This window comes from Rattus norvegicus, chromosome 6 (assembly GCF_036323735.1).
Source record: "Rattus norvegicus strain BN/NHsdMcwi chromosome 6, GRCr8, whole genome shotgun sequence".
In the NCBI taxonomy this organism is placed as follows: Eukaryota; Metazoa; Chordata; class Mammalia; order Rodentia; family Muridae; genus Rattus; species Rattus norvegicus.
This window is the reverse complement of record NC_086024.1, coordinates 59,626,083-59,647,970: the sequence shown is the minus strand read 5'-3', so window position 1 is coordinate 59,647,970 and position 21,888 is coordinate 59,626,083. Positions and strand designations below refer to the sequence as shown.

Below are 21,888 nucleotides of genomic sequence, written 5' to 3'. Positions count from 1 at the left end.
CTGCAGAGGACAGAACACATACTCTGTCAATGTTTTCTCTATTTTTTAATCATGAGTCCATCTATTAGACCATATATAAATATATGTGACCACGAAATATTGCCATGCACTAATGTTGGAAAAGCCAAAGAAAAGTGGATTCTACAGTAAAGAAAATGAAAGTCAATAACAAGTATTAATAGCTCAGCTATAATAACAGTTCATTTCCAATATTTAATCAACCCAATAAAGTCATGATTTCTCTAAAAACTGTATTCACCAACTTAAAAAGTCCTATAATAAATTATGTTTCAACTACTAGTATGTTAAAGGAGAAGGTGTGCTTAATTTCAAGAAAATATAAGCACATCTAAGCTATATGATTACTCTTAAATTTAAAGAAAATATGTATGTTCATCTATGTGACTTATATTTAGAAAGGAGAAATAATAAATGTACCCTGAATGTAAGATTGCTGTAGATTAACTCACTCCATTACAAAGAGATATAGCAACTACACTATGGAATTAAAAAAATGATATATGGAACTTTTTCTGAAAAACATCTCTAATAGAACAAACTGCATTTTACTAAGAGATTACTGAATATTTCATAATGTTAAAGTTTTGCTGGAATTTTTTTACTATGGATTGAAATTAGACTTGAATAAGGTCTAATTTTAAGCATTTTAAAGGTCAGCATTTTAAGAGAATAAAATATCTAAGACCATATTCATGCTGGCATATATTTAAAATATTTTAAAGGATTTTAACTGTCAAAGTATAGTAATTATAAAATGCATGATAAAAATAGATAATAGAAAATCACAAACACAGGAAAAAGTAAAGTTTAAAAATTCAGTAACATTTTCTAATGCTTCATTATTTAGTAAGTCAATCATTTTTCTTTTTCATTTTATTCTTTTGTTCACTACATTTAATTGTATTCTTTAAGAGTTTAAAAAAATGTTGAAATTGTCATGAGAAAAGAAATATTATTCCTTACCCCGACCAAGTTTGGACAAAAAATGTAAATAAAATTAATGTAAAAAACTAGTGTTCATAATGGCACAGTGTTCATAATCCACAGAATGGATCAGTTCTGCAGAAAACTCTTGAGTAACTTTGGGAAGTAAAACATAATCAGAGTCATGTTAATGGTTTGCAGAAAGCATGTAATATTTATTCCTTCATTCCTCTAAGCCCTGCTGGGAAATCACCCTAACAGTTCATGATGCGTACACGCCACTTCCAGAGAAAAGTGCTTTCATACTGATTCATGAAAGCTGAGAAGGAATTACATAAAAGCACAGGGCAGTATGTAATAAGGTATCACACCATGAAGAAGAAAAATCTATCTATCCATTTATCTATCTATCTATCTATCTATCTATCTATCTATCTATCTACCTACTTATCTATCTATCCACCCATCCATTTCACAACCCCTTTTCTCTTGATCATTAGTACTTCTGCCAAATACTAGTCGACATGTAATAATACTTTAATTTTCCTAAAAATATTTAAATTCTAGGAAGAGAATGAAGTCTATACAACTTATGCATCATTTTGGAGGCAGGTAAATACTAAGATACTGCAGAATACACTATGTTCCAATTATTATCTCTAAGGGGTGGTGATGTAACTCAGTATTAGGGACTTTGCTTATCATATGGACAGTACTGAATCTCATACTCAGCAATGCGGAGACAGAGCCGAAAGCCTTTTGTAATTGCTATTACTCTGCATGCACTGTTGAGCTGTTGAAGGTCAACTTCTGTCTCCAGTGAGTCATTTGAATCCATGTCAACAACTTGTACTTTTGATCAGCCCTAAGACCTTTACTACCTGTTTACTTCTCTGGAATCGATTTTCATTTTAGGATTATCCACAGAGAAGTGTATTCTATCTTACACTTGCCTCCTTTTATTTTTGAATATCGTGTATATTTAGAATAATTACCCTTGATTTTATTGGTCATAATAAGCTATAATTCTGATTTATAAGTGTTTTCATTTCACAGCAAACCTTATGATTCTCTTTGGTTACTTGTAAGCAGCAATTTCTCATTATTTCTGGAAATTATTTTCTTGCCTAAATGAATTGTTTTATTCCCCTTCCCAATTAAATTTAATTTTACCTGTATCTTACTTTTACCCAGTTTGTCAAGATGTTTTATTTTGGATTCAATTCTAAAATAAAAAAGTCAACCCACCAAAGTATATGTTACCAATACAAATATACTTTATATTCATTCACGTGATTGATAAGAAAATCTGTTTTATGGTGAACTATCTTTGTCAATACTAATTAAGAAATATTATTTTATAGCAAGATAAAAATTATTACACAGATGAAAAACATGTGCCTATTTTTTGCTGAATACTATTGATATCACACTAGAATAAGTTAATTAAATTAGATTTGATGTGTTTTATTAATTTAATCATTCTAAAGGAAATAAGTCAATCACCTATTGACATTTAGGGAATTTTTACTGTGTCAATATAAGTGGGGAATGGAGAGTACACAGGTAATATTCCTGACTCCTTCTGGGTCAAACAAGTAGCAAACCAAAAGCAAGGTTATAAAGGGATAATGGGGTTTTGTCATCCGATGTACTTATACTATCTCAGATGTGCCACTAACTGTACAATGAGGCTTCTTTTTTCCTTTTGTCAGCAATGTCCTTTAGAACTGGTGGTTCCCCTTCATTTGTTCACTTCGTATTTCACACTAAAGCTAGAGATCATGAATGTGAAACATCTGTTTGCACACGGCTCAATAGTAGGGGACATATCTAGCACGGATGAGTCTCTGGGTTTCAGACTAAATACTGAAAGTTAGATAATTATAAAGTAAAAGTGTTGGACTAATGCATTATCCATCGCTATTGAAATGTATTTCTATTTCATTTACCCAACTATGCTTAGTAGATGCCTGTTCTTACAAACTTAATGCCATAATAAAAACTTCAGTAATGATGAATCTTAATTATTTCATTACTCATATCCGCTTAGATTTACACAGAAACAAACAATTCAGATTCTTCTTAAGTATCTATCTTTTTAAAGTCTACTAAAATTAATTTGGCATGGTGGATCCAAGCTATAATGCCAGCACCTGAAAGGCTGAGACAGGACATTGCTGGGAAGAGAGTGCCAAGCTGAATTACTTAATGATATCTAGACCAGCCTTGGTTACATATAAAAGAATAAATCTATTAAACTCAATGAAGTCCAGTAAGGAGACAATAATTATTTTAAAGATCATTTATTTAACTTTTTTTTTTACAAAATACAAGGACTTGTACTGCATGAATACACAGCCTCTGAAAAATAATGTATTTTCGCTGAGTCTACTTGTCAGACATTCAGTTTCTCATCTATTCCCTTGAAGAACTAGCTTTGTTTGGCACTTGGGTTTTGTATCATAAACAATGAGGAAGAAATCTTTTTCCCTGTTAAACTGAAGCAGACCCATACACATTAACAGTTTAAAGATACAAAATCAGACATCTGCCACACAAGACTCATTTGGCAAGGTAACCTACTTGCCTATGATCCTAATGTTCTTCGAGCTATAACAGAGGGAGGCTGGAGGGGGGCTAGGTGTGTTCTCTAATGTATCTGCAGCAGTTGATAGTCAATGCAACAGAAGATTTGTTTTGTCTGTGGTACAAGAATATGTCCTATCAGACTCTACTGCATTTCCTCTACTTGAACACAAGTAAGCACATACTGATTGTCTCTGACTGACAAAAAAATGTATAAAAATACAAGAAGCTGGCTGCATTTGTCCACGGGAAAGCCTATTTTCATCAGCTAATATGAATGCATTTGCTAAAATTAGTGAAGACAGGAAAATGACTTAGGAGTAATATATACAGAATTTCAGTTCATTTTATATCCACTTGGTGATTTCAGGCACTGTGGCTGTTCAAGATAAACTATTTCATGGGTTAACTTGATAGCAGTTTAAGTTTCAGTGCAAGCAAAAGCAAATACCTGCCCAGTGTCACACACATGACCTGGTACAACTGGAATGTTCAAAGCATTTCTATAACATCTTCACTCTGGAGACAACTTGAGTCAAAATGTCTTACCGAGTTTGCTCTTGGTAGCAATTTAATTTTCAGTGCAAGCCAAAGCAAACATTCATCTCCCTCTCTGTCATATAAAGGAACAAGTATATTTAGAATATGTTCACTTTCTCCAATTTCACTGTGGAAGCATCTTCAATAAGAGGCACTTAGTGTAAACCTTCTATCAATCATGAGAAACAGACTTGAGATGCCTGCGTTTAATTATATTAAGCAACACTGCCACAGTCATCTGCCATGTAAACGATGTTTGGGTGAGATTTGCCATCACAATGGTGCTTTCCTGAGAACGGAGCTGGTCTCTGTATGTATCATAAGTGTGCGTGCTCAGAGCTGTGGTCACTATCGCGACTGTCGTCATTTGCTAGTGAGTCCCCTGTCTGCTGGAGGGTGGCTGCACCAATTCCTGACAGCTCTGATGGAAGAAGTGTTCCCTTTTTCACATTCACCAGTTCCTTTTCTCGGGCTGCAGCTCCTTGTTGTCCCCCCTTGACCCGCTTCCACTTCATTCTCCTGTTCTGGAACCACACTTTCACCTTCAAAAAAAAAGTGGGGGGAATAAGTAAGTCAACAAAGGCAATAGAACCATAGAACCGAGTTCCTCAAGTGCCTGCACACAGATATCACGATGCAGTAATTATAAATCCATGGAGGATTGCATTGAGCCAGATTGCATGTGCGTAGTAATGGGAAATGCTTAGTACATACAAAGAATTATCATAAATTCCAACACAGGACACAAAGTTACCAATAGGTGAGGAAGCTTACCCAAAAACATTGGAGTGAATTTTCTCTATCAATCAAAGAAAATTTTATATTTATCTCTGTCAAAGTTTACACATTCTCTGAAACTCATCTTTACCTTGACCATAGAATAATTTGCAAGTTTATCTACTTATAAATCTGCCTCTCAAAGGGCACTATTTACTATGAACGTCCCCTAACTTGGAAAGGCATGCATTATTTCTCAACACACCACTCAGGTGAATGGAAGAAAAATCATAATTCACCTCAGTAGAGGCCCAGAAGCTTCTTGATTTATACAGAATGATGTCCCAATAAAACTCGTGAAGAAGAGTCTCAGGCCCACCGCTGCTAAACTGAGGACTGTCTGCGGGACCCAGCACAGTTAGCGTCCTGATACTTTCCAGGAAGTCTAACTTTACCGGTCTTCTTTCTGCTCTAACATTTAATAACATCTAACTTAGGAAATATCATTTAACAATTGCCCAAGAATGCAGCCACAGTAAAAATTCCTCAGTATTTACCTTACTACCACCCTGGGTGAATACCCAGAAACGTCCTGGAAGGACTCAAGAGAACGTGACAATCCACCTCAGTACCAAAAGAAAGTTTCTTTCGGTTAGCTTTCTTTACTGATTAAGTCATGAATCCATATTGATTAACATATTTCCCAAGGCCTAGATTTGCTGGCATTTTTTCTAATAATAGGACCACTTACCATGCCCTTTTTGCATTTTTTGAGTCGCTGCTAATGGGAAGCATTACCGTGCTTAGGATTGCTTTGTTCTTTTGTTGGATATTTCTCCTTCCTGGTTTGACTTCAACTCTTTACAATTAATTTCTGTATTTTATAGATTTTTCTTTTGGAAGCTACTCTGGGCCACTTTTTAAAATAGTCTAGCCCCTTCTCGAGGCCACCATTTATACTAAGAGTTAAGTCATCAACAAACTAACTCCTGTATTTCTGACAAATATATTTTTTCATATCTGATAAAAAAAATACCTGACATTGGAACATTTATCACACTCTCAATTTATACTAGCACAGTGCTACAGAGAAATCAAGAGAAGAGTGTTCACCTTTCAAAGATGTTCGGACAGTACACTGTTTCACTGAAGCTAGTGTACTGTTTTCAAATGTTTGCATAATCAATTATTAGATGCTTCATAGATCCAGCCTTTCATGTATGTCACTTTAAGTACTAATTGGAATCATGTATTATATTTTACCCATGCACATATTAATCCATTTAACAATACAGATCAGAAGGTGATCAAAAAAGGTTTTGATTTAATAGTTATAACTAAGATATTCACATATTATTACAATTTACTAACCAAAATATAAGTAATTGCCTGTCAGTAACTGCAGGGATACAGACAGCTTGACTGTAGATACTATTTATGCATTATTTATAATACTTTTTCTATTTTAATATTATTTTAATTTTAGAGTGAGACTGTTAAGTGACTTTAGTAAAAGTCATAATACACAAAAGGAAAGAACAGTGTGTGCTGTAACCTTGGGCCTCATGTAGTTCTCTGTGCTGCCTTTTATTCTCTCTCCTTTGGTTCATGCTATATTTCAAACTCTTATTCAAGATATAAAACAGGAATGTGTGTGAAATATGGGAACTCCATTAATATAATTACCACCATTCACCTTCTTGACTTAATTAAGTTTGTAAATACCAGACTACTTTCCTATAGCATAGTTCCTGTAGGTAATTACACTACTACTCTAGATAATCACCTTTGCAAGCTGACATTGTATATTGCTCCAGTGCAACTGGAATCTGTACTGAGCTTTTCTACCTCTGTGTGTGTGCATCTCTCTTGTCCTCCCCCTTCCTCTGTGTGTGTGTGTGTGTGTGTGTGTGTGACAGAGAGAGAGAGACAGAGACAGAGATACAGAGAGACAGCTAGAGAGAGAGACAGAGAGAGACAGAGAGAGGGGGGATGGAGGAAAATTACTTCTTTCTGTCTCAATTTACATATATCTAAGAGCAAGAAAGTGAGTACTTCAAGATTATTTTGGGCTAAGATCCCTTAAATCTTTCCATTTATTTTTCAAGGAGAAAATTGTAATGTTCCTGTATTGATGGTATAAAATATATAGTTTAAAATGAAAGGAATGTTAAGAATAGGACATTATTTCCTATGTGTTACATTGCCATTTTATTTTAACTGAGAAGATTGATAAAAGGCAATAAATACAACACACACACACACACACACACACACACAGGCACACACAGAGAGAGAGAGAGAGAGAGAGAGAGAGAGAGAGAGAGAGAGAGAGAGAGAGATTCATATTTGAGTTGCTGTGTATTGACCAAAGTCAACTCCTAATGATTTACTGTTGTAACAATAGACAATGCATTTCTCAAACCTCATCAGAAGATCATGTGCAGCGAATAGTGATTAACACCCAGACCCTCACCATATCATCGTAAAGAAAACCATAGACTGAAGAATACTCAGCCCTAAATGGAGTATATATCATGCACTCCCAAGGCTCATGGTTCATTGCCAAGTAGTGGAGAGAAAGCATTTGAGAGACACAAGTTGTGGGTTAACTACAAGGAAACAGTGCCCTCTAACACAGTAGCACACAATGATTTTGACAGCATGTATAAGGCTTGTGCAACCATAAGACCAACTAAATACCAACAAGGAAAGTGGAGTTGAGCTACCCATAGCAATGGAGCTATTAGCAACTAATCAGTTCTCAGAGAGGGAGACAATTTCCTCTAAGAGTGCAGCTTGTGATAAGCTAAATAGGCCCCAGTAGAAGGCCACATAAACAGAAATATTTGGTGTTGAAAGATGTGTGTTTGTGTGTGTGTGTGTGTGTGTGTGTGTGTGTGTGTGTGTGTGTTTAAAAGGACACAAAGTTGGGTAAATAGAGCCTAAAGGGTGGATCTGGAAAGAGAGAAGACTGAGGATAACTAAAACACATTGTTTAAAATTATTTTAAAACATTTTTTCTAATTTATAGAAGATATTTTTAAATAATACATCCATCACTGACTGTCATTGGAGCTTTTTTATGTATGAGAGTGTGTTAGATTCATATTTAAGGATTGTCCTTTACTGTTTGCTGTTGTAGCTGTTGCTGTTGCTAATTTCTAGTGAGAGTTTCATTTACTCAGGGGTAGAGGGAAGGGCACTGTGCTCTATCTGCAGAGCCCACTAGCTGTGTTGCCATACCCAAAATTACTTGAAAAAAATGTTTTTTTTCTTCTGAAATCTTACTTTTTTTTTTGGTGATCTTGTTTTGGGTGATCTTGTTCCTCTCTACCTTCTAAAAATGTTTTTTCAATAATTTTGCACACAAATGAAACCCAAAATCAAATAATTTAATCAGAATATCTGAGGTTTATGAACTTATGTTATTTTATCAGTACTTTGAGTAAATTGTATTTTTATTCTGCTACATATTCTGGAAAGTGCTACGCAAATGAGGGCTTTTCACATTTTCTTCTCTTCAGCCTAACATAATATATGACCTAACAATTCAAATAAAAATTCAATCCCTTATCCTAGGAAAGGGAGTAATGAGAAAAATGTTAGTTAAAATAATATGAACCAAATCTTATATTCTCTTTGTAAGTTCTTAAGAAAAAGAAGGAAAACAGTAAACTTTTCAGAACAATAACAACAACAAAAACAACAACAACAAACTACTGCAAAATGTAGTTGGGAGTGGTCATAGCTAATGTAAGTACTTAATTATAGTCTTAATTATAGTAAAACCTAAATCTAAAATGAAGGAAGGTAAAGAACATATACTATTGACAACTTACTAGGATCAATCTAACTAAATTAATACTTTGGTTAATTTATGTGGACCTTCCTTATCCTGAAGAATTAAGAGAAGTGCTTCTTCATTTGTAAATAAAAATCCCCTTTAAAGTACCACACGTACCGCAGTTTCTCCGCTCCACCCCACGGTCATTTCCCTCGTTTAGTAGTTCTCAACCCTCCTGCAGCTGCCACCCTTTAACACTTCCTTCATACTGTGGTGACTCCCAACCACAAAATTATTTTTGTTGCTGCCTCATAACTGGTAATTGTCTACTTTTATGAATTGTAATGTAAAGATCTGTGTTTCTGATGGTCTTAGGTGATCCCTCCGAAATGATCATTCAACTCTCAGTCTGTTCACAACCCACAGGCTGAGAACCACTGCTCTAGTTGAGATCAATTCATGTCTGGCCTTTTAAAATAACTGACATACATAAAAAAGAACAAAAAAATTGTATGTATGATACAAAAGATAATAATTATATTAATAAAAATGTATCGGTATTTTGGAAATACACATCATTATGGTATTAATGATTTATGAATAACAAAGAAAATCGAATGTTCCTCACTTCCACTATTGGAACCTAATTCAAGTAGGTGGCATCTTCTCATATCTCAGCAGAGATGCCATGAATTCAATGTGTTGACTTGAACAATTCCAGCTCCTTTACAAGACTGCAATATTGAACCTCTGTTCGCTCTGCGAAGTGGAAATATCTCTACTCCTGCATTTGATTCCCTATACTCTATAAAAAGTCTCGTTTCCAGTACTTTAGTTCACCCCTACTGATGCTGTCTCCCTTCTTTCCTCTAAAAGATAGTAAAAGTCTGGCGGGAAGTTTATCTGGATAGAGACCAAAACCAAGAACAATAATTTATAGCTTCAAATACTTTTGATATGGGGAATCTTTATGTTGGATCTGTAAAAAGTCCCAAACAGCCCTGCTACTGTTGATCTGGAGGAAGACATGAGGGTATGTTAGGAACTGCTAACTCTAAGTTAGAACTGGTAGGATTACTAAATGTATTACTGCCCTACAAAGCAACATTATGAAATAGAAGTACAACTTTGTGCTAAGGTCTCCATTCTTATATCATATAAAATAATTTTATCCAACAGCTATTTGTCAAATAAAATCACATTGGAAAGTAGGCCTGCTTGTTCTTGCTGAAAATAATTGAAAGATAATTGCAAAATCTATACTCCATGGGACTATAGAGTTCCATGATACTTAATTATGGAAGACAAGTGTGTGTGTGTGTGTGTGTGTGTGTGTGTGTGTGTGTGTGTGTGTGTAAATATGAAACTCTGTTAGGAACTGCTTCTCAGGTAGGAACTATGAAATTAACTTACTGAGAGATGTTTTAGCATTTAAAATATCTCACATTTTTCTAAGAGAAAATCCTTATAAAAACATCCATGTATCTGTTTATAACATGTGGTGCAAATAAGAATCAAAGACATAACTATAGCAAAAGTATCTTTAATACTCTATCTACCTCACAAGGACACATTTTATAGGCAATCACAGAAAAAAATGAATCTTAAAGCACAGTTTACCTGATTGCATAGTAGGTTTTAGAAAATCAATAACTATTTTTCCAAATAATTCTGCTACGAGTCTAAATATTACAGTTTTCTCTTCACCTATTATAGTGAGTTATTTATCTGTATTTAAGTAATGAAAGCTTCTATCAAAATCAAGAAAATATTTACATTTAATAAAGGCTATTAAAATTAGGATAAATATTAAACAATGTATGATTAGTTATGTTTTTAACATGTATACCTTAGCTACTTTTCTCAATTTTATTTTAAAATAAAATACATAAAACTAATTCATGTAAAAGGCAGGAAGGCACAATTAAAATGAAGGTTCGTGAGAATATGTAGATCAAGATGTGAATTGCACAGTCAATTCATTTTGCTGAAACTCACCACTATCGATGTGACAGGGTATTTATATTGTAGCCTGAACAGTTGCTCTCCCCCGAGTCATATGTAGAAATCCTCAATATGCTCGATACGATGACATTAGAAGTAGGGTCTTTGAAATATTAATCCATAAAGGTAATTACTTTTCATGTTACTTCTCATATGAATAACGTCCCATTACTCAGATTAACATTAGTGGTAACTTCAGAGATCTACCTTCAGCCATATAGAGTCAGAGTGAGAAGAAACCTGCCCCACCCTCACCCCCAGCGTTACTTTGATCCTGGACTTCTAATTTTCTGAAATGGTAAGAAATAAATTTAGGTGGTTTGCGTAATCTGGTCTATCCTATTTTGCTGTGCATGTACAAATATACAGAGAAACGTTTCATCCAATGTTAAGTAACATGACTTAGTAGGCCACCACTATGAATGCTATCTTATGAGTCTATGGCTATGACATTAAAAAACTCAAGATCCAAAATTAAATATCTAAAAAATTTCACTGGGAATGACTCCCTAACATTTTAGAAAAAAAAATGCCTTTAGGTCTGCAAGAATAGGAAGGTGATTATTGAAATTCGGTGGTGCTTTATTCTGATGAATTCAGCATAACAAATCCATCACATGAAGCAAAACTACATTCCTAAAATTTAGTAATTTGACACAGTAGGTAAACATAACTGTATAGGATAAGGTCTTTATATTCGGTACAACTTGAAACACTCTCCTCCAAGGCCACAGTTAAATTCACCAACCTCTGCCACTGTTAACATGTGTTCACCTTTCCCATCCTGTGGGCGACAGCAGTGACTCTAGCTTTTTTTGACAGGATTTTCTTTCTAACACCCAGCTCAACAAATATTTGTTTTACCAATGGATTGATCCAACATGCTACAAATAGGAAGCCCCTAACACGTAGCTGTCTTGTTCAGTGTCTGCTGAAATTGCTTTGTTTTCCACCATGGTGGATAAGAAGAGAGAGAAACATGCCTCCTTCCAATTGTGCCCCAAATAGATTTTACTAATGCAAGAAAACCAACTTTTTAGTGCCCAATCCTAAGCATTCTTTAACTTTTTTTTTTCATTCGAAATTTGGCATTTTCTGAAAACGTTTTTCTAGAATTAGTGTTAAGAATTCAAATTCTCATGAGCATATCATCTTTTCAGTTAACTCACAACTGCCAGAAGGGATGGGCAGAATAGGAAACAAAACACACAATCCCAAGTTTTTAATTATTTGAGAACTTGAGTATTTCTCCGGGATTTTTTGTCTGTTTACTTATTTATTTTTATTTTCTGGTTTTCTTGTAAGACCATTGCCAACATCCCCCAGAATGACTTCTAAGGAGTCTTTTCTGTAAGCTTGGTTAGAAGGATGGCTTTGAATAGGAGACACTGGTAAATATGGGATAAACAGAAGCTTAAGGAACCCTTACAGGATGAAGTTTCTTCTCATTGTTTTCCTGGGAGCATTTGTGCCACTCTGAAGAACCCTGGGTTAGCTGATTAGAAGAACAACTGTCTCAGAATAGCTTCAGGCAGTATTTAGCACTGGATCAAAGACTGCAGTTCCGGGATGGGTATAAGGAATGCTGGGAAAACCATTCAAAAACCTAAATACACAAACTTGTAAATAAACTTGGGGCTGTTTGTGAATTTGCATTAATATTTGAGATAGTTTATTACACTGAAAAAGCAGGCTGACTTGAAATTAAAGTGATATCGGAAAAATATGATTTTAAAATAGGACACATACATAGTTGTTGCATATAACTCAATACATCAAGTCAGTTAGGAAAAAAGAACAATTATTGAAAATACCTTCCACATTTCTGTTAGTTTACAGAACCTCTTTTAAAATTAGTTTGCTCTTAGACAAGTATGGTTTTCTCTGACCAGACTGTAAAAGATGATAGGCCATCACTATGAATAAGCAGAGAGCTTTGCTTTTGCTCTTGGCGAGAGCTCAGTACTATATCCATCATTGTGTAGACGGGATGTCAACCCGAGTTTCCAATTTTCTAAAACATGGGGGTCTTTCCTGGAATCCATGGTTTCTACACAAACTAATGTGTAATTTTGCCCCTTCTTTAATTTTCTGTTCCCAGATGAACACATAAAAGGAAATCAGCTCCCTGAGGATATAGATTTGGATTCTGCTTCCTGAAGTGCCAAATGCTACACTCACAGAGGAAACTTTGTGTGCGCTTCAGGCAAAGAAACTGTCGTACTCCAGAGCTCAGGACCCAGCCATAATATTTAATAAAATATGAACTGCCAATAAATAAAACCACATAAAATCTTCCCTTTGTATATTTTCTCTAACCACAAATAACCCACAGAAGCTGAAATGTAAAAATTAGCAGAAAGGAAGAATATGATTTAAGAAATTAGATAAAATTACTTGCTATCGTAAGGCATGCAGTCATTTGTCCACACCCTGTTGGTATTTTCCTGGACTCAGTGGGACCTCTGGAGGAGGAATGTACAGGGAGAGAGGAAGTAAAACTCTTGCCCTAATAGCGCCTGGTATCATTTCACTGTTCCTAAAGATGTTTGCATTTGCCTTTCGGGGATGTTACTCTAACTAGCCAGACTGTTAACCATCTGCAGGCTGCATTCTCCCAGGGTAAACATGCATTTATACAGGGGCTACTCCCTGAGTGCTCACAGAGCAAGTTATTTTCCATCCAAATAAAACCCAGTAAAGGCATCTATCTATAAAGCAATTTATCTCATTTTGTTCTTGTTAATTGAACACATGGATCATTACTGCTCAAGGTATTCTTTGAGTCGATAGTAGACTATTGAATTCCTAGAAAAAGAGCATCTTTTTAAAGTATTTTGATTAATAGAGAGTATTTTCTAATGATCTATGTATTTTTGCTGCCAACCACTACCCTGCCTTTTGAGCATATGGTACAACCCTGACTATTTCAAAATGAGTGAGAGTAAATGGAGAGGTTGGAGTCATTTCCAGATGAACACATTTCAAAGTCAGGGACCTGCCAATCCTTTATCACCTCCTGTGGTTAGCAACAGCACCGCGTGCCGAGAATCCAAGGTCAGCGAGCTCTGGATTTGTAAAACTTGTGTAGAAAATAAACCATCAAGAGTTGTTTGGGTACTTTTTTATGCTATTTAGTTTTAAAGGTTAATGTTCTATTGCAACAGGACATGGCCTATCCTGACCTGTACAGACAACCAACCTTTTATGACACCAAATGAGGAGCGCTTAAATATAAACACAGGAAGTAGTTCACCATTTGCCCACATTATTTAAAACAAACCGTGTTTTTAAAGTAAACAGAGTAATATCAACATCAGAGAGCATTCCTTTTTAAAACTCAGCAAATGCACCTTTCATTCAAATATCTTTTTAAATTGTTTCTTCATTTAGCTGATCAAAGGTTTAATCATTGAATAATAAAGACTTCTAATTGGTATTAGTAAATCATAAATCTGGATAATTCAAACGGTAAAAGAAAATTGCTGAGCTATAGTGAAATAAAAATCCATGCAATGAAGACACCCACTTTACCTGTCTTTCAGTGAGGTCTAGGTTCACCGCTATCTCATATCTTCTCAGTCTGGTCAGATAGTTATGATGGGCGAACTCTGCCTCAAGTTCTCTGATTTGCTCTTTGGTGAAAGCTGTTCTTTCCTTCCTAGGTTTGCTGTTCACTTCTGACTTGTAATTTCCTTCCTGGGAATCTGGGGGGAAAGTGCAAAAAGTGTTAACACAGTTGTGCAAACGTCTGGAAACATACTATTTACAGTTACTGAATAACTACTTCTCCAAGTGCTTTGCCAGACATGACCAACAGTGAACAAAGCCAGTAAAACAGATCTCTCTCTCTCTCTCTCTCTCTCTCTCTCTCTCTCTCTCTCTCTCACACACACACACACACACACACACACACACACACACACACACACAGAGAGAGAGAGAGACACACATCTCCACAGAGTGAGATAGGTCTCTCTTCTTTCTCCCTATCTCTCTTTCATTCAAATATCATACATTAAATTTTGTCATTTTGTTGAACAAAAGTTTAATCATCAAATAGCAGACACTTCTAATTGGTATTTACATATATATATATATATATGTGTGTACATATATATATATACATATATATATATATACACACACGCACTTTCTGGTAACTCATTACATAATTGGAAAAGTTCTTCAAACATTTATAAAATATGAACATAATTTGAAATTCTAAAATGGTACTGTGATAATAAAATAAACCAAATCATCATCAGAAAACCATTGTAGAAATAAAATGGAAACCCACTAGAGAGGACATTTTAAGGTAAATAATTCTGGGTTGACCCTTGCTCAAATCTAAGCTGACCAGATGTGTCTTTATCAGATCAGCAGCCGTAGCAATGGGCTCTCACCAACATCTTGGCCCGTTAGGTACTCCCTTTACTATAATAGGTCATTTAGTAGCTTTCCCTGGCTGGTCATTACTTCTGACCACTTCTTCAAGTTGTCACTTTCCATATTGGCTGCGATTTCCCTCTAAGCTGGTCAAGGAGGAGTTTTCAATCCAGGTCAAAGAATGTTTTGTGACACATTACTCTTTAGGATGCCACTGGAAGTAAATGAACTTATAACAGTTGGCAGTTCATTGGTAGGCCTATGGACATGATGTTAACATACCTGGCTCCAAGTAGAAACTAGAGTTCACCAAACACTTGTTTTTAACCCACATATTTTGTCAGTAGCCACACTGTTGTAACTTTGAGCTCTTCTGGGATAATCTAAATAAAATTTCCAAGTAACCAACTTTTCACCCTATGGGCTATTCTGGCAGGCCACAAAGTCACATCATGGAATGTTTAGCTTTGAAGTCCCTCCTAAACTATTCATGCTCACAAAAATCAAAAGAGTTTTGCCAGCTTGCAGCTACCCTCATTGAGATATTGGCTGGTGATTATTTATATGGATACAATGGTCTTTTCCATTCAGATAAGCAACTCTGGAAACTGACGACAAAGCAGCAATTTTTTCTCACGAGGAGTTCAATTTGAGTGACTCACAGTTCACACATTCCCATGTGTAAGCATGAATGAACAAATCCACACTGAGAAAAGCCTATTAACTTGTATTTATTTTTCTTTCTCTGACATTGATCTCCTCTAGCTTTTGAGATATTCCAGAGTACTTCATAAATACATCACATAGACACAAAACATGTGATGGGTTTATGCATACGGCCATTATGACTAGAAATATATAACAGTAGGTTTATATAGCTAGTGACTGGATTTAAGCAAAAATCTGGCTATAATTCAGTCTTTCAATCCACAAACAATTTATGGAATGACTGAATCCCAAAGCAAATTGAAAAGGAAGAGAAGTCTGACAAATCAATGGAAGTGAGTTATGAATATTTACATCTTTAGTAATTGCAGAAACCATCGTTGCATTGAAACTAACATGAAGAACAGCTATTTGTTTCTTAGAAAATAAAAACAATTGAGTTAAGTAGCATCACTGCCCCTCTATATACTGAATACTTTCATGGTGGTACCTATGATTCTGCAGGACTGTTAACTCACAGTGCCCGTAATCTTCCATTAAAATAAACAAACAAACAAACATGCTCTTATAACTCTTTCTTTTGTACCATGTTTCCCATAATCTGGAATTCAAATTCTTTCTTTATGCTTCTCAGTTATTATTTGCTGATCCAAAGTCCCGCACCATTATCTCCCTACTGCCTATTCTTTGCTGGAGTAACGGGTAGGAAGTTTGTCAGATTTTACATCAGCCTCCATATGTTTCACAGCTGTTTCAACTAAGGCAAAGCTCTATGTTCTCCAGTCTCCCACATCTTCTGCCAAATGGTAGGTGTGGAGGGGGCTGGGGGGAATCTGGAAAGTACCTTTTTTCTCTGTCACCATGAACACAACCTCCGCATTCCATAACAGTTTTCCTTTCAGGTACTTTCATGCACTGGTAGGCACACCTTAGCATTCTTGCTACATTGAAGATACATTGACTTATGTCTTCCCGCCCAGGTTCTAACATTTGGCTACTGAGTCTATGCTAATTGGAGAAGTCTGTTCTATTTATCTGAGGGATTGACTCTACCTTCAAAGGATCATTTCTGTCTAGTGTTTAGAACTATTCTACATGTGACATTTTCCGTCTAGTATAAAAATTAGTGCAAAGATCATAATTTTTTAAGACAAGTAATATAAAAGATCATTAGGTTCATGCATGATACAAAATGGTAATGTAAGAAAAGAAATAAAAACATGATGAATATATAACCTGTAATTCTAACCATGTCTATAAAATTTTACAATGAAAGAACTTCAGTTTAGAATGACAAAGTATTCTGACTTTCAGAAATATTTCAACATCAATTTATCTATTCTCATACCCAAAAGAAATAGTGAATTAAGGCAAATTTGAATGTTTCTAGGGATGTGAAAGCCAGAAGCAGAGAGAAATTCCGAAAGAAACTTTATAAGCTTGTTCCTAAATGGATACAAATTTAATAAGTGAATTAGATTTAAAAACAAGCAATTCACAATTTGCATTTTTTAAAGCCTAACCATGACCTCGCACATTAGATATTGCTTCTTCCCTGGAGCACACAACGACCTTGTCTTGTCTCATTGCATCCCAATAGTAAACCAGAAATATAATAGCACAGTGCTTCTTGTTTCTTACTATCTCTTTTGTAATTTTAAGATGGTAACAGTTAAAGGAATTTTGGACAATCTGAATAAGTAACTATTCCATCATTCCATTTACATCCCTGAGTTTTTGTAAATCTAAACATTTGTGTTATTTTCTATGTTGCCCATGCTTTGTAAAGTTCCTTGACTTTAAACAATGAAGCACTAGTGAGCATTTTCATTTTGATCATTGCCCATCACTATGTAGTGCCTTCTGATTGAAGGAAAGCAACTCAATGGCTCTTTTTCTATGACATAAACACAAAGTATAATCCACAAGGAATTAGATATATTGATAAAACTTTCTATTACTAGTACTGTAATCCAAAATATATTAAATGCAAAGTCTTTCAGTAAAACAGCAAGAAAAATATCAAAAGTATCAAAATAATATATAATAAGTTTATTAAAATTTGACATAGATTTAATATGATTCTTCTCACTACAAGTTTTAAATTTCTTAATTCAAAATTCACATTAGTATGTATTTTCTGGGTAAGATGTTTTGCAATTATGATGTTAAAAATTCCCCAAATATCAGGACACAGATCTATAATTCCAGAACTTCTGAAGAGGATAAGGCCACAGGTTTGACAAAAGCTGGAGGCTATCAGGGCTCAATAATGAGACTGTATAATTAAAAATAAATAACAAAGAAACAACAAAAATATCAACTCTAGTTATAAACCAAAAATCATGGTAATCCCAGGATTCAGGAATTAAGACAGGAGAATGAAATAGAAGAGGAGGAGAAGGAGGAGGAGTAGGAGGAGGAGGAGGAGGAGAAGGAGGAGGAAGAGGAGGAGGAGGAGGAGGAGGAGGAGGAGGAGGAGGAAAGAAGCTGATAGGAAAGAAGAGATGAGGAGGGAGAGAAAGAAAAGAAAGGTAGGAAAACATGGTAATAGATACCCACAGTTAAATTCATACCAGAAGAGATACAACTACAAATATCCATCTATACATGTGTACAACATGCATGATTGAGTTGTACTAAAGGAAAAGACTCTCAGTGGGCCACATAATCCCTCATGAAGTTGTTTCAGATATAGAAGAGTCTATTCCATTTTCCCTCATCAAATTAATTTAAAGTGACATCACTTGTGAACATTCTCAAGCCTTGCCTTTCTTTTTTCAAATATTAAATATTCTGCTACATTTAGGGATGCTTTGTTTCATCCTCTTGAATGTTAATTTGATGCCAACCATTGTCTCCCATAATCAGACATTGAAGTAAATCCAGCTAATGCTCCCTTTGGTTCATTTTACTGAGAGAAGAAATATTGACAGATTCAAAGAGCATTCAGTACTCTGTCCATGAACCCTATTCACCTCCTATCCCGCTTTGTGTCAGCCAGTGGGTGGAGTCATGTGGTACTGCTGCATCTTCAGAGAGATTGGGACAGTGGAAACTATTTTCACAAGTTAAGGACTGTAAATTACTTAGCACTGGCTAGAATATCCTCACACTTCTTCTTTGTAGCTCTGAATAGACCATAAGAAACTTAGCTCTTTTTTGACATAAGACAACAAACATATGAATTTGCAGTGCCATTCTGGAAAAGTTTGTACTAATTCTTTTAGTAACTTGGTAAACCCCGTGTGTGCAAGGGACACAGACCAGAGTTGCTTTCATAACTTAATCGTTAGATGTTTCTGTGTAGCTTTCTCATTTAATGATTGCGAGTCCTCGTTTTGTCTAGTCTTCATCGCGTGTTTACTATATTCTTACAATACTAACAAAATTGAAAAAAATTCTTTGTGTCTGCTTTGGATTTATATGGATTTTCCTGATTGCCTTTGTTTCTGGTACTATAGACTGGATTCCAAAACTGCTGGACTTTCTCCTGATGCTTTACTTATGGAGAATTGCTGTGATTAGTTTACCTGAAATCCAGCTTCAAAGTAAGAAGGCATTGCTCAATGCTTCTGTGTATTGTCTATCAAAGCTCTTGTATACAACTCATGGAATCAGTTGGAATAGTAATGGATAATTGTGTATGCTTTATATCTGCAATGATGTCTTTAGGTATGCTCAGATATAAGAGTGCCAAACAGTATAAAGTACTGTCAATAGTATAAAGTACAAACCTAAAAGAATGAGGAGTAATTATGATCAAAAGACATCATATGCCTCTGATGATGTCACGATGAAATACATATGTCAAAAATAAGAGACAAGAAATTTATAGGTAAACAGTTAGATGTTATACCAAATGAAGGACTATTTTACACAAAGCAAGCATTTTTTTAAACCTTAGTACCATTGACATTCTGAGATAGATCATTAATGTCAGATCAAATTCAACTGAAACAAACACTTTCAAACTAAAGGTCTCAGTGACAGGCTTCCTCGGGCACTGTAGAATATCTAAGATCTAACAATTACTCACTGCCCTCAAAGAACCTCTCCCCACATAGTCCAGCCCGGCAAATCCTGGGATTTTCAATACAATATGAACTTTATGTAAACAAAAATATGATTGTACTATGTCATAAATAGTGTATAGGACATACCTATGCAAAATGTTGTTTATTGTTGAAGATTCTTTTAATTGGCTATACCTAGAAACTGCTAATGGTGACTTCTAAAAGATTTCTAGGTATTGCAAATGGACACTAAGAAGAAAAAAAATCACTGAATATCAGAGTGGAAATTCTATGCCAGTTACCTGGGTTCCTCCTTTAGTAGTAAGACACTGTCAGTGTATTTCACTAGGAATCATTAAATTTTCACCCTATATAAGGGCACATGATAAATCATAACATGATAACCATAAATCAACTATTAGAGAAATATGTATTTTCGGTTAACAAATACTGATTTAACAAATAAACATTAATTTGATACAGGGTTGATGAATTAATTTTTATGCTTTCTGTGTTTGCAAATGAGAAAATTTTCTCTTCGTATATGGTATCATTTGTGGTTTTGTGGTTTTGAGGGATTTCTCTGTATAAAAACATGTGTGTCTTGTGATTTTCCTCTGGCTTTATTTTTTGTTTGTTTGTTTTGTTTTATACTAGTTGTTTTGTCTTACTTTTATCTTAATTAGTTTTACTATTATTATTAGTTTAGATAACTGTATTCTTAGAGAGGGGAAAGGGGTATAAAGTTAAACTGGCGAGGAAATGGAGAGGCTCTGGGAGGGAAAACCATATTTTCTAATATAGTGTATGAAAAACTATCTCTTTTGAATTCAAAAGGGAAAATGGGCCCCAATGAGCTGAAGGGCTCATGAGACAGCTCTACCATCACACAGTATTTTTACGTCTCTGGTGTCATCTTGTTTTAACACGAACACAAATTCTTTCCTAAATATGGTTTGCCATTTCAGATTAAAACAGATTGGCTAAGCTACCATTAAAATATGACACTAAATATAGCAAAATATTCACATAGATACTTGATCAGCCAAGATGCTAAAGTCACAGACTTTAAAGTTTAAGCCTAATCTCTGCTGCGTATGGGTTATTTATTTTTTTATTTACATTTCAAATGTTAGCCCCCTTTCTGGTTTCCCGTCCATAAACCCCCTATCCAATCCCCTCCCCCTTCTTCTATGAGTGTGTTCCTCACCCAACCACCCACCCCTTTCCACCTTCCAGCCCTAACATTCCCATAAACTGGGGTGGGGGTGAGGGGTTCCGACCTTAGTAGGACCAAGGGCTTCTCCTCCCACTGGTGCCCATCAAGGCAGTCCTCTGCTAAATATGAAGCTGGAGTCATGGGTCTGTCCATGTGTACTTTTTGGATGATGGTTTAGTCCCTGGGAGCTCTGGTTGGTTGGTATTGCTGTTCTTATGGGGTTGCAAACCCCTTCAGTTCCTTCAATCCTTTAACTCCTCCAATGGAGATCCGGTTCTCAGTTGAATGGTTGGCTGTGAGCATACACCTCTGTATTTCTCATCCTCTGGCAGAGCCTCTCAGAAGACAGCTATATCAGGCTCCTGTCAGTATGCACCTCTTGTCAGCATGCACTTCTTGGCATCAGCAATATTGTCTGTGTTTGGTGGCTGTATGTGTATGGACTGAATCTCCAGGTGGGGCAGACTCTAAATGGCCATTCCTTCGGTCTCTGCTCCAAACTTTGTCTCTATATCTCCTCCTATGAATATTCTTGCTCCTCCTTTCATCCATTATTAGTTTCTTAAGCTCAAATGTAGAACTTAAGTTAGTTTGTGAGTCTTTTAGAACAGTGCCTGCATGTTGGAAGCATTCAGTAGCCATGGATAGAGGATAGCTATGATTAGCGAAGAACTAATGCTGAGTTGAAGCTGCGGTCATTGAAAACTACGCATTTGATAGAATGAGAAAGTAGAAAAGTAGTTTTAAGGTAAGAAAATAATTTTAAACTAAAAGCCAACCAAAACATCATGATAGTCCAGTAATCATGCAAAGATAAATAGTATTTACTTTAGTTTGCAAAATACATAAGTCACAACAGGATCTCTGTGTTTTTCCTGCTTGTCTGCAAGTGAATCTGAGGGGCGAGCTAGGATTCTCCAGGGAAACCGGTGAGGTGATACTTTACAAGACCCAGTGGGATCGAGACACAAATATTTGTTTCCTCTGAATATTTTACAAGAAACTTGATAATCCTT

The 21,888-nt window shown here is 35.5% G+C and overlaps 1 protein-coding gene across 1 annotated transcript in view; it reads right to left on the bottom strand.

Annotated features, from left to right (window-relative positions):
• Positions 1 to 3,248: 3,248 nt before the first annotated feature.
• Meox2 (mesenchyme homeobox 2) overlaps positions 3,249 to 21,888 on the bottom strand; it is a 60,698-nt gene continuing 42,058 nt past the window's right edge. The window contains exons 2-3 of the mRNA NM_017149.2: positions 14,117 to 14,289; positions 3,249 to 4,616 (exon numbers count right to left, since the gene is read on the bottom strand). Of these exons, the coding sequence (NP_058845.2) occupies positions 4,392 to 4,616; positions 14,117 to 14,289 (398 nt within the window). The 3' untranslated portion in view covers positions 3,249 to 4,391. The remainder of the gene's footprint in view (positions 4,617 to 14,116; positions 14,290 to 21,888) is intronic.